Here is a 17,958-nt window from a genome sequence, read left to right as displayed (position 1 = left end):
TACATTTATCCCTCAGCTTTCAATGCTTCTTAAGGTATTTGCCAAGAGTTTTGCTCCACTTGAGCCTTCTTTAATTGTTCCAAGATTATAGTACTTTATTCTCATATTAGGTCAAAACTGTTAGATTATTCTGTTTGAGCAAGCAGGAAGAAAGAAATTTGTTGGGCTATTTGGTATTAATAATGTGCAGGTCTCATAGTTGCAGTGTTACAATTTCTGCCTTTCTTCTCTACCACCTATCAGGAACTGGCACAGTGCAGTGAATTACGGAAGGGGATAATTATTCAGTTCAATGTCATTTATTATTATGACTCATACTCAACAGTTTAATTCTCATCCAAAATGCAGACTATAATCAAAGGAACCAGGCTTTGCACTGATAAGCATATGTCACTGTCATCCTGGTGAGGTGCTAGTGTAACATATTTCAATTAAACCTGTACAACTTCAGCACTTACACTGGATTCTCAGCAATGTCAGCATCCTATGTAGTAGAATAGTAGAGAAACACCTTATACTGCAGTAATGGAGGTTTCTGCACATGAAAACATATGCTCCAGATTTCCATTACAACAAGCTGCTTCATAGGTTCATAGGACGATACTAGGCTATTTTTCCAAAGGCCCTTATAAGCCTAACCAAGAATTTCGCCCATGTTCCCACAAAGTCAGCACCTGCTTCCCCTGTCCAGCTGGGACACAGTTGAGATTCCCAGGGGTGTATTTTCTGTTTCTCATCCAGTTGTCCAGGTTCCTGTTAAAGAGGGCTAGTGAGGTACTTTGCTTGACATGGAGAGGAAGCCTGTCCCACAGATAGGGGAGTCACTGGGACACAAATCTATCCTGCCAACAAGTTCTATTAATGTCATAGACCAGATTGAGGCCTTGCATGTGGGTTGCTCGAGTGGAGCTTGACTTACGGATATGCAACAACTCCATCAAGGCTGGGTCTGAGACGGCCTTGTATGCCAGACACAGGTCACCTCTGAGCAGTCTATATGAGACTGATTTGAGGGACAGGGCTTTTAGCCTATCTGTATAGGATAGGTGTTTGAGACCCTGGATTTTCCTGGTCAGGAACCTCTGTGGTGTCTCCAGCTGTTCCATATGCTTGGCAAGGTACATGCTGAAGGAGGCACTGTATTTAATAATGGGTCTGATAAGGGAGGAGTACAGGGATGTTATGACCTCCTCATTCCTGGATGAAATACCCTTACTTACGAAATGGGACATGTAGAAAGCCTTCTATATAATGGAGACAACATGGTGGTCAAAAGTCAGTTTGCTATCATCTTGAGTGCCCAAGTCCCTCATGACTGACTGCATGCTTAGCATGTCATTATTAATGTGATAATTAGTAGGGGCACCATTTTCCACAAAGGGGACAATGATGTATTTCTTGGCATTCAGTTTGAGACCATGCTTTTGGCAACAGTCTTTGGTTTGGGTAAGGCCCTCTTGGAGGATGTTCACATCACTAGAAGAATTTAAGTCAGCACTAAACTTGCAGTCATCTGCAAACTTGGTCAGCCACAGACCACTGGTTTTGGCTTGCACCTCAAAAAAGTATATCCCAAACAGTAGAGGCCCCAAGACTGATCCTTGGGGTACACCGCTCATTACAGGTCTACTACTAGAGGTGGCTTCCCCTATTTTGACTGAGTGGGTTCTATCAGTGAGCCATTAGCTACCCATCTGAGAACATACAGGTTGATGCCTAGCTGGGAGAGTTTATCTATTATGCTTTAGTGGGGAATAGTGTTGAAGGCTTTGGCTAGGTCAAGGTAGGCAGTGTGCACTGTCTTCCATTTGTCCATACCTGTGGTGACTGTTTTAAAGATGTTGACCAAGTCTAACAGGCATGATCTCACTTGGACAAAACCAAACTATGTGCAGTCAAGCATTTAGAGGTTGCCAATGTCCTTGTATATAAGGTCCATGATAATGCGTACCATGGCCTTGCAGATCAGGCTAGCTAGGCTGATGGGCCTATAATTGCCTGGGTCAGTGGCTGCTCCACCTTTGTGTAGAGGGATGACAGTGGTTGTCCTCCATTTGGCTGGCATGAAGCTGGTGGTCAGGCATTCTTTTGAATAGGGTGTCTAATGGTGGTGAGATCTCATGCCTGAATTCATGTAGGACATAGCCAGGGATGCTGTTGGGTCCCATGGAGGCTGTATTTGTTGCCTTTGAGAGGGCATCGAAGACCTGCTCCCTGGTGATGAGGGGAGGGGGCAGGTTCTGGGGATGTCCTGGTTTACTGATGGTGGGGACAGGAGAGTGAGGACAGGGGAGTGAAGTTTCACTGAAACTGTTTGCCAGCAGGTAGGTTATAGCTACTGCATTTGTGTATGTGGTGTTCTTGACCACCAGTTCAGAGCAGATTTGGGTGTTACCTTTGAGATTGCAGATGTATGTGAAGAAGGCCTTGTGATTGTCCTTCGTGGATATGGCCAATTTAGACTCGAAGTTAGCCTTAGAGGATTTCACCCATGACCTTATTTGCTTGTTCAGACAAAGGAGAGATTGCGTCCAACTTGGCAGCTGCTCCTCCTTGGTCCTGGGACAGCATTTTTTTTCCTTTTATTATAGAGTTTATTTATTGCTGCTGTTAACCAGACAGGTTTACTCAGGTTTTATGTTTTCTAATGCAGAGTAAGATGACAATGGAACAATTTATGTTATTCACAGTGCAAAACATTCACAGGAAGGCACTGCCAAAGGCAATTAACAAGGGAAGGGAAGGAAAATAAGTTGAGGTGACAGAAGGGTGTGTGGGATAGGTTCCTGCCTAATAACAAGTGGTTCAAGTCTATCATTGCTGGGAAGATTTAGCTGCATTATCTGTATATGTATGAGTACATACATGAGTGTAAATATATGTCAAACACCAACAAAAACCACTATGAATATCATAAACACTCTTTTTTCTCTCTCTATGTATCTGTCATAAATTTCTCGGTGGTTTACAGCATATAAGTACCTTACTATTTATTGTTGTGTCTCTGTGAATGGGGCATGATACGTACTGATCGACATGTAATATGATCAAAACTGACCTGTTCAACAGTGCTTCACTACCAGATATGTGACATCAGGAAACAAAATGGAGTATACATACACAGCAGATAATAATCACAATGACCCTTCAAGAAGTATGTTGATTCTCAAAAGATGTAAACAAATTGCATACCAGTAAAGACTGATGCAGTGGTTGTCAACAGAACATATTTAGTAATAACAGTGGCAGTAAAGCAAGACAACTCATTCTTCAGGTAGGTAGAACATTGTTTATCTTTCTCTATAAATTAGACTAGCTCCCTGGTTTGGTTCTCTGAGCAGCCATGTCTTGTTTTCTTGGCAAATTAATCTGTTAGCACCAGCGTTTGCTTTTCCCATTATCCTCTTGCGAAATTCATGCCCCTTACTTCAGGAACTCAGTTTAGGGGTATGTACATCTGTGGGGTATGGGACCTGAAAACAAGTATATTGACTACAGAAATATAAAATATTGCAGCAACTTTGTACAAGGATCACGAGCAGAATACATAATTTCAGTTTATTTATTTATTTTCTGTAATGGATGAGTGCAACTTCTCAGACAATTCAAGTGCTGCTGAATGTGGAGACCTGCTTTTTGGGGGTTAATAGCTCAATCACTGTAAATATGAATCCAGAAAAAAGAAACAGAGGTATACCACAACTATTGGAGCCAACCAATTAATAAGAAAATTTATTGCAACAAAATAAGAGCTTTTGTGTTTCTAAGAATGCTTCATCAGACTTATCAAATGCAATATGAAAAGAAACAACTTAAATACTCTTCCAATTAAAGAACAGCCAATAAAATCAAAACAGATTTAAAGTTACAGTACATATATGTATGTATTCTATATAAAAACACTGTTAAAACCTTAAAGAATATATAAATGTGTATATCCAAAACCAATTATATTCATAATCAAATATATAAGTAATAAATACAATTTTTTAAAACAATGTGAAATCAATGTTTAAACACACAATCTTTAAGGAATGCCTTTAGAGAAACCCTCTCATTCAAGCCATGCCCTTTATCAGCTTGCAGTTTAATAATCCGTTCCCTTCTTCCTTCTCTGTATAATTTTTAATATCACCTAACCTCACTGTGGAATGTATTAACTCAAGAACTAAAAATTTAAAAACTATGTGTGGTGTCATTGTGGACTATATGTCTAGCTATAGCATTCCCTTCATTTTCCCTATTAATAGCATAGACATGATCCTTAATTCTCTCTCTTAAAGTCCTGTTCGTCTTACCCACACAGAAGCAGTTGCATTTTTGACAAATAGCTAAATAAACTAAATTCCTTGACTTACAGTCAGTATAATGACTAAACTCATATATCACGTGTGTGTCAGTATGAGTAAAACCATTTGTATTCATTATAAAAGAGCATTGATTACAACTGCGACAAGCAAAAGTACCTTTCCTAGTAGAATTAATTTCTCTATTATTTTTATTTCGCTTTTCTTAGCAAAGTATCCTCTTCAATGATTTGGTATTCTTATAACTTAACCTAGGACAATTACCCACTACATCTCTTATTTGACCATCCAATAATAGTATATTCCAATTCTTTTTAATAATCTCTGGCACTTTTTTATTATTGTTAGTATAAGGAATAACTATCCTATTGGTCGATAGAGATGTACTATTATGCTGTCTCACTGGTGTTGCAGCGTCTCTTTTGATATAAGGTTTCCCAATATTTTTACATATTGCTTCATGTGTCACTTCAAAATCACAGGGATGATACCCTCTTCCTACAAAATCCTTTTTCACCTCACTAATAGCTTTATCAAAAACTTGATCTTCACTTGTTAGACGAGATGTCCTTCATACTTGGCTTTTAACTATATTCTTATATATATATGTGGCGGATGTAAGCTGTCATGATGTAGAAGGGCATTTAGCCTACAAGATGTCAGAAGGAAAGAAACAATAAATAAATAAATAAATAAAGAGCAAGTATCAACAAATTCTACCACTGACTTATCGGCATCCCATTTTCTGCTACACTTCAAAATGGCGAGTTGACAACCATGGAGCCCACATTATGTTGGGAAGAAACGGAAAATATCTGAAGAGCAACACGAGTTTCAGAAGAAGTCTCTGAAACCCGTGAACAAGACCTCACAGTGAACTTATCTAAGTATGTATTATCCCCTTTTGAACAAGTAGTTTTAAACAAAGGACTGTCCTTTATACCTCCTCAAAGTGTAGCTGTGACTGATTTAATTACTGATGTTAAATGTTTTTCTAGGAATGTAGCATTATCCTTACAATATACTAACAATGTAACTGATGGAATAACACAACATAGCATGTTTATTAAACCATCAACATACACCCCCGTCTTACATCCATTACTTGAAAGTTTTGAGAAAGCCTGTGAGAAAGACCTACTAGCTACATTTGAACTAGAGAGGCATAATTTAAGACCAGAGTTTTATAATTTAAATGTAGAATAAAGACAAGCTTTGAAGGCTTTACAAAATAATGAAAATATTGTGATTAGACCTGCAGATAAAGGTGGGGCAGTAGTTGTGTTAGATTATGAATACTATCATTTTACAATAAATAGTATGTTATTAGATCCTGATACGTATGGGAGTTTGACTACTTTTCAACTTGACAAGATAATCAAAGATGTCCATGAAAATCTATATGATATGTTAATGTGTGGTATCATTGATGCTGATCTATATAATTATTTTCTCATAGAGAAACCTTTAGTACCTACTTTTAGAGGTCTTCCAAAGATACACAAAACACTAGAGAATCCCCCTCTTAGACCTATTGTATCAAGCAGGGGTTGGTTAACTGAGTCTATGTCTATTTATCTTGAAAAACAACTAAGATCATTTGTTGATTCAGCTAGCTCGATTCTAAGGGACACATAGCAGTTTCTTGAAACACTTGCATTTTATCATGGACCTGGTCACACGAATGACACTAATTATATGGTCACGTTAGACGTCATGTCTCTTTTTACTAATATACCAAATTATATTGGTATAGAATATTTGAGATTGTTTTTGATTAAAAAAGGAATGAATAGGGACTTAGTTACTAGATGTGCTATGTTAATGGATCGGGTTCTTACTAATAATGTTTTCACATATGATGATAAATACATTTTACAAACCACAGGCGTAGCGATGGGTACCTCATGTGCTAATTCCTATGCGAATCTTGTTTTAGCATATTGGGAGTATACCTATGTTTTAGAGCATATGCTTTTTTCTGAACATATAACTTATTATAGACATTTTGTGGATGATGTTTTTCTCATATGGATAGCGAGCTTGGATACCCTTAATGAATTCATCACTTATATTAATGGGACAACAACTTTCTTAACTTTTGTTGAGAAGTTTTCTCAGGATGAAATTTAATTTTTGGAAGTTATGCTAAGAAAATCTGATGATTGTATAAGCACTGGGATATATAGGAAACCTTGTAGGAGGAATGCCCTTCTACATCTTGATAGCTTACATCTACCACATATATATAGAAATATAGTTAAGAGTATTAAGGACATCTCATCTAACAAGTGAAGATCACATTTTTGATAAAGCTATTAGGGAGGTGAAAAAGGATTTTGTAGAAAGAGAGTATCATCCCTGTGATTTTGAAGTGAAACATGAAGCAGTGCATAAAAATATTGGGAAATCTTATCTCAAAAGAGACGCTGCAACACCAGTGAGACAGCATAATAATACATCTCTATCAACCAATAAGATGGTTATTCCTTGTACTAACAATAATAAAAAAGTGACAGAGATTATTAAAAAGAATTGGAATATACTATTATTGGATGATCAAATAAGAGATGTAGTGAGTAATTGTCCTAGGTTAAGTTATAAGAATACCAAATCATTGAAGAAGTTACTTTGCTAAGAGAAGCGAAATAAAAATAATAGAGAAATTAGTTCTATTAGGAAAGGTACTTTTGCTTGTCACAGTTGTAATCAAAGCTCTTTTATAATGAATACAAATAGTTTTACTCATCCTGACACACATGTGATATATGAGTTTAGTCATTATACTGACGGTAAGTCAAGGAATTTAGTTTATTTAGCTATTTGTCAAAAATGCAACTGCTTCTGTGCGGGTAAGACGAACAGGACTTTGAGAGAGAGAATTAGGGATCATGTCTATGCTATTAATAGGGAAAATGAAGGGAATGCTATAGCTAGACATATAGTCCACAATGACACCACACATAGTTTTAAATTTTTAGTTCTTGAGTTAATACATTCCACAGTGAGGTTAGGTGATATTAAAAATTATACAGAGAAGGAAGAAGGGAACGGATTATTAAACTGCAAGCTGATAAAGGGCATGGCTTGAATGAGAGGGTTTCTCTAAAGCCATTCCTTAAAGATTGTGTGTTTAAAAATTGATTTCACATTGTTTTAAGAAATTGTATTTATTACTTATATATTTGATTATGAATATAATTGGTTTTGGATATACACATATATATATATATATATTCTTTACGGTTTTAACAGTGTTTTTATATAGAATACATACATATATGTACTGTAACTTTAAATCTGTTTTGATTTTATTGGCTGTTCTTTAATTAGAAGAGTACTTAAGTTGTTTCTTTTCATATTGCCTTTGATAAGTCTGATGAAGTGTTCTTAGAAACGTGAAAGCACTTACTTTGTTGCAATAAACTGATTTCTTATTAATTGGCCAACTCCGATAGTCATGGTATAACTCTATTTCTTTTTTCTGGATTTCTGTTTTTGTGCTCAGAGGTATTTTACCCCCTTGGTAATCATTTTTTCACTGTAAATATGAGTTGATGATTACATGGATGGCATAGTTACTGGCCAATAATATGGTATATGCCTTGTAGAATACTGTGTTACTGCAGCAATTTCTAATCTGCAGTTATTTGTAGGGGGAAGTAACACTGAAAAGCCATGTGCATTATATTATTATTATTAATATTATTATTATTGGTGACTTCCTTGTTTAGACACCAAAACAAAATGAAATTGTGCTTCACTTACACGTGTCTTTATCTTTCAGGATCGCATTAAAATAGTCAGGATTCTCGATAAAGTTGACTTTAATTCCCTCAAGCTTTTCCTCAAGAGTAGGACGTGGATTCATGAATCCCAAGTGCAAGTCATCTTCGGGTATAAGGACAGAAGTTCCTAAAAAAAAAAAAACAAAAAAAAAACAAAGAAAGTTTAATTGCTTTTTCACTGTGTGCTTCACCTCTTACACTGCACAAGAAAAATTCAATTCTATTCATATCAGAGTAGTCAGGTATGGCATGCTTTGCCATTCATGTGACACTAGGCTGGCATTGAAAGGATTATGAGTTAAGCAAGTATATCATACAGAATCAGTAATTATGGAATAGGTCACCTTAGAATGTAACAAAATCACATGTTTTAATCATGTGTTAATCTTCTGTTTAGAACCTACTGTTTCACTAACATTCCAAGGGACTATAACTATTTTATGATTAGGTATTTATGTTTCTGGATAATAAACTACATATAGTTAGTATTCCAAACAGACAGGAAAAAATATCACTGAGATACGATTAATAACATTTGAGGTACAGGTGTCCACAAAGTCTCATGATGACAGAGCCTGCAAGTTAGCATACTTAGTTTAAAATGATGATCTCAGATAGTCCTGGAAAAGTATTTATGGTCACAAGTAGACTAATAATGATGATTTACTAAGAAATATATGCATTTGTGCTTTCACAGACAGTTATGATAATCTAATGGAAAAGGTTGGGACTGAAGTTATTATTATGGACGGCGCAGTGGTGCAGCAGTAGTGTTGTCACCTCACAGCAAGACGTTCTCCAGTTCGATTCTTGGCTGGGGTGCCTTCTGTGTGGAGTCTGCATCTCCTCCCTGCATTCATGTGGGCTTCCTCTGGGTGCTCCGGTTTCCTCCCACGTTACAAAGACATGCATCTGGAGCATTTCTCCCCGGGCCTCCGCTGAAAATTGGCTCATTCCAAGTCGGACTTTCCCAGTTAACAAATGTAAAGTAAAATAAAATAAATAGTTTAAAAAAAACAGGCCAGTCCTGAAAGAAGATATGGGACATTTGCAGTTATAACACAGCATAGTAGGAAAGTAAGAAGTAAGTTCGTTAGTCAGCAATGTTTAATGAATTATGATTCTTGATGTTAGTCAACAGTGTTTAAAGAATTATGATCATTCTAATGAGTATTAACTTCTAAGGTGAGTTTTAAGTTCGTATATAAGAAAGATCTCAGTTTAATAGTCTAAAGGCACCTCCACCATGAATGGATGAAGACAAAACTACCAAAGACTGGAATCCCCAAACTGCATTCCTCAAAAAGAATGGCTGAAAAAAGAATGTTTCCCACATACCACAAACTTATATAAAGGAACTGCACAGTTGTACCAACTCGAAGGAGGAAATTCTCCCAAAAAGGGCATCACTGCCACCGCAATTCACTGACAGTGATTTTCTATCTAGTCACTCCGATCCTCAGCGGGTTGAACTTCAACAAAATGAAGTTGGAGAATTCAATGTTCATTCACCCATAGGTAAATGTCTAAAAGCTTTTTAATACAACAGTCCCTCAGTTGTTGGCTAGCAATAAAAAGTAGCATAGTAAAATGGCTAAAAGTTTGTTAATACCACTGCAGTAGAGTTTACCTACGAGTGACTGAACCACATTCCTTTTTTCTCAAATATTTTTATTGCATTTTCAAAATGAATATACTTTCCATAACTTTTTAGTATATACCACAATTTACACAGGTTAACAACAATATAAAGTCAACAACTACAACATCAAAACAATCTATTTACAAGGGTGTCTAGATTTATAAAGTAGCATACATTTTTCATTCAGAGTTCATTTTATGTAGTATTACATTCATCTCTCTCCAGTATTTCAGTCACTTTCTGCCATGAGTTGTAATAACATGTGGTTCTTTCTGTTCTCATTGTAAAGGTTCTAATTTTCATTTGTGATACAGTCAAAATTATGTTTCTTATTCTTCAAATCTGAGTGAAGTCTCACTTTTCCAATTTATTGTAATGTGTTTTTGTTCTGTAGCTAGTTGTGTCAATAAAAGTGAACATTTTATTCTAGTAACAGATTGAGGTATGGAAGCATTAAACAAAATCAAATATTTAGACAATTGAAATGTATCATTAAAAACTATTTGAAAGAAATAATTAACTTTACTCCAAATGATTTAAGCATGCAATGTAGCAATCATAAAACATGTGCAACCAGTCTGCTCTTAAGTCCTTTTTACATCTCCAAAATCCTATATTTTGTTTAAATATTATTTCCATCTTATGTGGCATTTTATAGGACCTATGAATACATTTCTGTGTGAAAATTTCTATTGCAATGAAGGAGATGTTTGCTTTGTGGAGAGAAGTATTAGTTTTTTATCATTGCCATTTGGTATTTGATTATTCATTGTTTCATAGAAGTCTCAACAATTTTCCTTATGGTATTCTTAATTATTTTACAGATGTTTGATATGCAACCTTTCCAATGAACAGTATGTCTTGTTAAGAAGATCATGTGCTCTATAAGTTTAGGTACATTTTGTCTGATTTTTAATTGCATTGTTTCTAATCTAATATATTGCCTTATATCATGTATATTTAGCCACAGATCATTATCTACATCATATTGTTTCTTGTTTGTTCCACTGTCAAAACTTTCCCAGAATTTAGTAAATGATGCCAATAATTCAGTCCATGCTTCCTAAGAGTCTTGATTGTAGCTATAGCAAAAGCTTTAATGTTATTTTGTGTTCATGCAATAGGATATAACAAGAATTACCAGGCTTTTATGTTTAAATTTCTATTTATAAGGATTTTATATCCTTTTATTATATTATTTATGAAGTTGGAATTTATATTCTTGTGTTTATTTTCTACAAAATGTTCTCTCATCATCCAAGAAAATGTATTTGATATAATTTCTGTATATTATGATGGCAATGTAAGACCTGCTTTTAGCCATATCCTTTCATGCATGTTTCCATTTGCCAGAGTAAGCAGCATTTACACATAATGAGAATGTTTTTATGTTAGATGACAGTGCATATATATTCTATATCTGGAAGACTAATTCCTCCTGCTTCCCAATCATTTAAATGATGATTCAAAACTATTTTGGGTTTATTGGTATATCATTGGAAGTTTAACTTTAGTTTATTAAATGGTTATATATAAGATTTGCAGGGAGGGATAGAGAACGTTTCTATGATATATAATATTTTTGAGAAAATTATCATTTTAATTATATATACTTTGTCTTCCATTGTAAAGAATACTTTATTCAATTTCTGAATAAGTATTTTAATATTATGTAGGATATTGGTGCAGTTTATTGTTATTGTCTTATCTTGATCATCAGTTAATATAACCTGTAAGTTCATAGGTTCATAGGTGTGTACTAGGCTAATGGCCCTGGAGTCTTTACAAGCCTAACCCATAGGATTACCCTGGCATTGTGCTAACTGGCATTAGTTCCCAGTGTCTCTGTCAAGAAGAGCCACTAGAGTGATCCCCGGGGTGAATTTTCTATTTCCCATCCACTCATCAAGATTTCTCTTGAAGAGGGCTAGTGAGGCACTCCGCTTGACATGTATGGGAAGTCTATTCCATAACATGGGCAGTCTCTGGGTTATAAACCTGTCCCTCCAGTTTGTTCTGTTGATTGCGGTAATGAGGTTGAGGTCTCTGGAGTGTGTAGTACAGAGGGATTGGGATGTCGTTAGATGCACCATTTCTAACAGAGCTGGGTCAGACATGGTTTTATAAGTTAAGCAGAGATCGCCTCTAAGTAGTCGATATGAGACAGAGAATAGTTGGAGTTTTTTGAGTCTGTCCATATAGGGCAAGTGTTTAAGGCCTAAGATCCTCTTTGTGAGGTATTTTTGCGGCCTCACCAGTTGTTGTAGTTGTCTAGTGAGGTACATGCCAAATGGGGCATTGTACTCAATGATTGGTCTAATCAGGGAAGAGGAGAGGGGGACAATGACCTCTTCCGTCCTGGATGCAAAATCCTTAGTAATGAGATGTGCCACATAGAAGGACTTTCTGACCACAGTGGCAATATGGTGGTCAAAAGAGAGGTTGCTGTCAACCTGTGTTCCCATATCTCTTATGACAACTTCTGTGTTCAGTGGACTACCATCGATGTGGTAAATCATGGGAACCGGGTTTTTCCCAAAGGGGATGATGACACATTTTTTGGTATTGAGCTTAAGGCCATGGTTCTGACACCAGTCATTGGTCTCAGTGAGGCCTTTCTGTAGGATGTCAACATCACTTGGGGAGTTAATTATGGCTCCCAACTTGCAATCGTCTACAAACTTTGTCAGCCAGAGTCCCTTTGTGTTGGCCTGAACTTCAGAGAAGTAGATACCAAACAGGAGAGGACCCAGGACCGAACCCTGTGGGACTCCTCTCATGACTGGTTGACAGACTGACTTGGAGACAGCTCCTTTCACACTGTGGGTTCTATCTGTGAGCCAGTTTGCAACCCACCTACTGATATAGGGGTTGATGCCTAGCTTAGTGGGTTTTTCTATGATTCCTGAGTGAGGAATGGTATCAAAGGCCTTGGCCAGACAAAGGTAGGCTGTACGAACCTCCTTACCTTCATCCACAGCTCTGGTGACTGACCCAAAGAAGTTGACCAGGTTGAGCAGGCATGATCTACCCTTCACAAAACCAAACTGTGTGGGATCCAGAGTTTGTAGGTTCCCTATATCTTTGTTTATTAGGTCCATGATGATGCATTTCAGGCTAATGGGGTGATAGTTCCCAGGGTCTGTAGTTGCTCCTCCTTCGTGGAGAGGGATGACTGCAGCAGTGCACCATTCCATAGGGACAAAGCCTGACGTGTGGCTGTGATTGAACAGGGCACCCAGGTGAGGTGCCAGTTCACTCTGTAGTTCATGTAGAACACAGCCAGGGATATTGTCAGGTCCCATAGAAGCTGTATTCTTGGCCTTGTACTGTGCTGTTTTAACCTGTGCAGCAGTAATACTGGGTTCCTGGCAATCTACTGGTATTGTGATTGATCCTTTGTTGGAGGGGGAGAAGGGTAAAGTTGGCACTGAATCTGTCGGCCAGTATATTGGCAATATCTGTTAACTCAGTATAGAAGGTGCCATTGTGCAACAGCTCAAGCAAATCTGGGTATTGCCGTGGAGATTCTTTACATAACTATAGAAGGCCTTGTGGTTGTCTTTACTATCTGCTGCAATTCTGTTTTCATAGCTAGCTTTAGAGGGTTTGATGAAGGATCTCAACTTTTTGTTGAGGCTGATAAGGGAGTTTTTCTAGTCTTGGGACTTCACCTTATTTCTCATCAGTTTCCTCCTTTTGTTGTAGAGTTTGTTTATGGTAAGGGCCACCAGATTGACTTCCTTTTTTTGGAGGAGAGCATCTTGGTTCTATTAGGTATGGTGAGATTTCTGCATTTATGTATGTGTTCATACAGGGCATTAGTGTATGATTTGGTCATCATGCAGCTGTTCTCCAATTGTATGGGTACTGTGAAGTTAGCCACCTCTGTTTTTAGGAGCCCAAAGTTTGCTTTGGACACGTTTTTCATGGTGGTTACCTTTGCGGGGGTGGGGGAGTGGGAGGGATGTGGATTTCCAAGGTAATTTGTTTGTGGTCGGATCTAACCAGGGAGGATTTGACTATTTGTACAGAGCAACAGTCACCCATGTTGGTAATGACCAGGTCAACGATGTTGCTACCTCTAGAGGGGATAAAAATGAGCTGGTCCAGGGCATCAGAATTAATGAATTCCAGGAAACATTGGGCAAGTGTATTGGTGCATGAGTAGTTTTTCCAGTTAATGTAGAGGTAGTTGAAGTCACCCAGTATGAGAGTGTTAAGTTGGACCCTAATATTCTCCGGGGTGCTTAGGAATGTGGAGTGTGAGTCCTGGGTCATGGTTGGGTACCAGTAGCAGGCTACAACTTGAATTGCTGTCTTACCCAATGTTAGCTGCACCTGAAGTATCTCTGATACGTAATGTTGGGCTACCACTCTGGAGAAGTGTGCATCCCTTATGAATATGGAAACACCTCCACTTTGGATCTTCGGTCCAAGTTCTGCGGTCAAAAGGTATGGAATTAGTTATAGCCTGGTAGTGCAGGGATGCTATCTGCTTCCTTGAACCAGGTCTCTGTTACAGCACAAATGCTGATGTTCTCCATTTTAAGGAGTGCTTTGAGCGAGTGCATTTTGAGATTTAGACTTCTAGCATTGAGCAGCATGACCCTAAATTGCATTTGGTTGTAGCTGTTATGGTGGTAATTTGGTCTTTGGAACACCGCCTAAAAAGGCACTATATGGGTGGCAAGATCCTTGCCAGTATCCAGAAGCCCAGGGCTGACAGATGCAGGCCATCTCTGGCAAAGCATCTAGGTCTGTCAATCATGTTATTCCAAGCAGACAGATACTGGATCCCCTTAGAATGACACCAGAAACTTAGCCAGTTGTTGAAATCAATAATTTTCTACTTGTACTGTGGTATAATTCTGGGTGATGGTAGGATACTGCTCAGGGCTAGGGTCATATCTGCCTGAGCTACATAATCCGAGAGCTCCTCCATGTCTCTTTTTATGTAGTCCAGGGAGGTACATCTTGGGTCATTCACACCCACATGTACAATGCAGAGTCATATTTGTACCTGTTGTTGAGTGACCTGAGTGCGTGAGTTATGTGGCAGATCCTGGCACCTGACAGGCAGCTGACTGTTACTTTCTCCTTATTCAGCCTAGTGAGTGGGACATCAGTGTGTCTCACTATCGAGTCACCTATGACTAGTGTGTTGGGCATGCTGTTTTGCCTTAGGGGCTTTGGTTGAGTGGCACACTGTTTAGGAGAGTTATGTGTCTCATGATTAGTGTTGTGTTGTGGTGGTCAAGTGCATTTCTGCCTTGGAGGTCTCTGCTGTTTGTGTAGATTTTTATTGAGAGCCTCCACGAAGGTGGGTGTGTGGTTTGTGTTTTTATGTGAAGGCAGTGCTGGTGTGTATTCTGGAGGTCTATGTGTTCCATGTGGTATGGTGCAAGTTTTGACCTTCTCCTCTTGACCAGCTATTCTGGTCTTGGCTGCAGAGTGCATGGCTTCCAATTTGGATATATAAGTGCATCTCTCACAAGTCTGAATGTTGAGAGGTAAGAGGAGAGGTTTGTCAGTGTACTTGAGGCAGTTGCTACATTGCCTCAGAATGCCCAAAATCACCAGGCTAATAGGAGAAAGCACACAGAACTGACCTTCAGACATGCCTGGAGGGGTGGGCATTAATAGTAAGTATTGGAGCTGTTTCCTTGTAGAATGTTAAGTGCTGGTAGCACTGTTATGTGCTACAGTAATTGCTACAAGAAGTCTGGTAAAGTGCTGGACTAATACACTAGTAGAAGTGCAGGAGAACAGAGAACTAGCAAATCTAAGGAAAAATTGAAGAGCACTGCTCAGAAGCTTACAGAAAGTCCTGGATACAGCAAATCTGTATCTGGACTACACTAGTTCCAGGTAAGGCAGGAAACAGTTTTTTTTTTATTCGTTTTTTTTTTAAGTAGAAAGTGAAGAGACGAAGATAATATTTTATTGTCTGCTGCTATACATTTAGAAAATTCCTTATCTACATCTTTCTTACTAGAATATATAAGTAACATCTTTGACTTATTTTCATTAAATCTGAGGCCGAAGAGTCTTTGAAAGTGTTCAGCTGTGTTTAATAGAGGATTTCGTGAGGTATCATTATCTTTTAAGGTTAGCAGACTATCATCTGCAAACAACTGAACCTCCTTTTCCAAACTATAGTCAATTTGTATGCCCTTAATATTTTTGTCCAATCAAATATAATTTGCAAATGGTTCAATTACTATGGCAGATATTAGTGGTAACAAGGGAAATTCCTGTTTAGCACCTTTAGTAATTTCTAAAGATTTAGAAAAGCATATCTTTAAATATGCTAGGGATTTTTCATAAAGTGATTTAATTAGAAGTGTGAATTTTTTTTAAAATCAATATTCTTCTAGAACTAACCATAGATAATCTCAGTAAACAGAATCAAAGGTACTAATTATGTTTAAACTGACCATGGTCATGTTATTTTTTTTATGGTTAATGTAATCAATTAAAGATATGATTCTTTTATTATCGTATGTATTTCAGTCTTTTATAAAGCCAGTTTGATCTTTGTCTATTAGTGGTGGAAGTAGTTGTTTAATTTTAGCTACATGTATTGCCATGAACATCTTATAATCAATATTTGGTAAAGATATTGGTCTGTAAGAAGAACATTCATTTGCATTTTTGTCTGGCTTTAGAATAGGTGATGTTTATTTCCAAGAAAGAGAAATATTTTTGCCTTCTTTTACTAATATAAATTCTTTTATTTACTAATGCTAGTGCTTCTTTGGTTAGTAGTTTAAACATTACTCGGATCATATTATGTACATCAAGTGTTTTGTTTAGCTTTAAGTTATTAATCTGGGATTTAAGTTCGGTCATAGTTATTTGTTTGTCTATTAATTTTATATGATTATCTGTTAGGTTTGTTTGTTGTGTTTTCTAAAGAAAGACTTTAACATGTTTTGAGGTTCTATTATGCCATTTTAGGTACTAACTTTTTGAAAATATAGTTTAAATGCTTCTAGTATCCCTTCTAAGTTTGATACTTTCTTTTTAGTATCTGGAATGTATATTTCCTTTATCTCATTTGTTTTTATGATCTTTTTAGTTCTATTTGCTATTCTTTTCTTATTCCTGGGATTCACCAGATAAGAATATACTTTGATCTTCTCTAGATTGATCATTGTCTTATAATGCAGTGTCTCTAGATATTTTTAGTCACATCATCTAGTTTCTTTGTTAGGGCTGTCTTTCCCTTCTGAATGTCTGATTTTTAGTGTATCAGTTCTTGCTTGCAAGTCCAGTAAGTTTTTGTCCCATTGCTTTTTCGTATTGTTGTACCATGTTAATGATTTACCACAGAAGTATGACTTTAAAGACCCCCATTTATATATATATATATATATATATATATATATATATGTAGATAGATATGTATATGTGTATATATATATATATATATATATATATATATATATATATATATACATACACACATATATATCTCAGAAACATCTTTAGTAAGATTTATGTTTAAAAATGCTTGCATCACTTCAAAATAAAATTCCTTAAAGTCCTTTAAATTTGTTATGTATGAAGGAATTCTATTTACAGTTATTCTTTGTTTTCTATTCAAGTCTAGGCCAAAAGTGATTGCACTATGGTCTGACAATGAGCATGCAAATGCTTTGACTTTATCCAGCTTTGTAGCTAGATGTTTTGACATGTATACTCTTATCTATTCTTGAGTGTGTGCCATATCGATGAGAATAATGTGTAAAGAATACAGTATTAGGATCAGCATATTCATTAATATCTATGATGTTTTAAGTATCAATAAAATCAGATAGTACCTTAGATATTGCTGTTTTCTTTTGTGTGTTTTTGCATCAGTCTCCCATCATTCATTATGCGATTAAAGTCTCCTGCTTTAATTATTTCTCATTTAGCATGTTGTACAATATCTTCCAGGTGTTGCTTGGCTACTTTGATAACTAATCCAGGTATCCAATAAATGTTTACTAGAGTATATATTTTCCCATTTATGGATATTGTTACTCAACAGAACATTCCTGTTTTATAATATGTGTTCCTCTTTTGTTTATAATGAGATCTGACTAAAACTTTAAAGTTATTACTATTAATTTATGTCTTCTTTTATAAGGTGTGTTTCTTGTACAAAAATGATCTGTGCATTAAACATTTTCAAATATCCTAGGAGACTTCACAAAAAACACTGCCACAG

At 36.7% G+C, this 17,958-nt stretch overlaps 1 protein-coding gene across 1 annotated transcript in view; it reads right to left on the bottom strand.

The window, feature by feature from the left end:
• NTRK1 (neurotrophic receptor tyrosine kinase 1) overlaps window positions 1-17,958 on the bottom strand; it is a 921,476-nt gene that overhangs the window by 274,637 nt on the left and 628,881 nt on the right. Inside the window, exon 12 of the mRNA XM_044079803.1 lies at window positions 8,076-8,222. Coding sequence (XP_043935738.1) covers window positions 8,076-8,222 — 147 coding nt within the window. The remainder of the gene's footprint in view (window positions 1-8,075; window positions 8,223-17,958) is intronic.

This window comes from Protopterus annectens, chromosome 8.part0 (assembly GCF_019279795.1).
Source record: "Protopterus annectens isolate FY-2018-M chromosome 8.part0, PAN1.0, whole genome shotgun sequence".
NCBI classification, from domain to species: Eukaryota; Metazoa; Chordata; order Ceratodontiformes; family Protopteridae; genus Protopterus; species Protopterus annectens.
The sequence above is the reverse complement of the archived record's forward strand: the minus strand, read 5'-3'. Positions and strand labels throughout refer to the sequence as shown.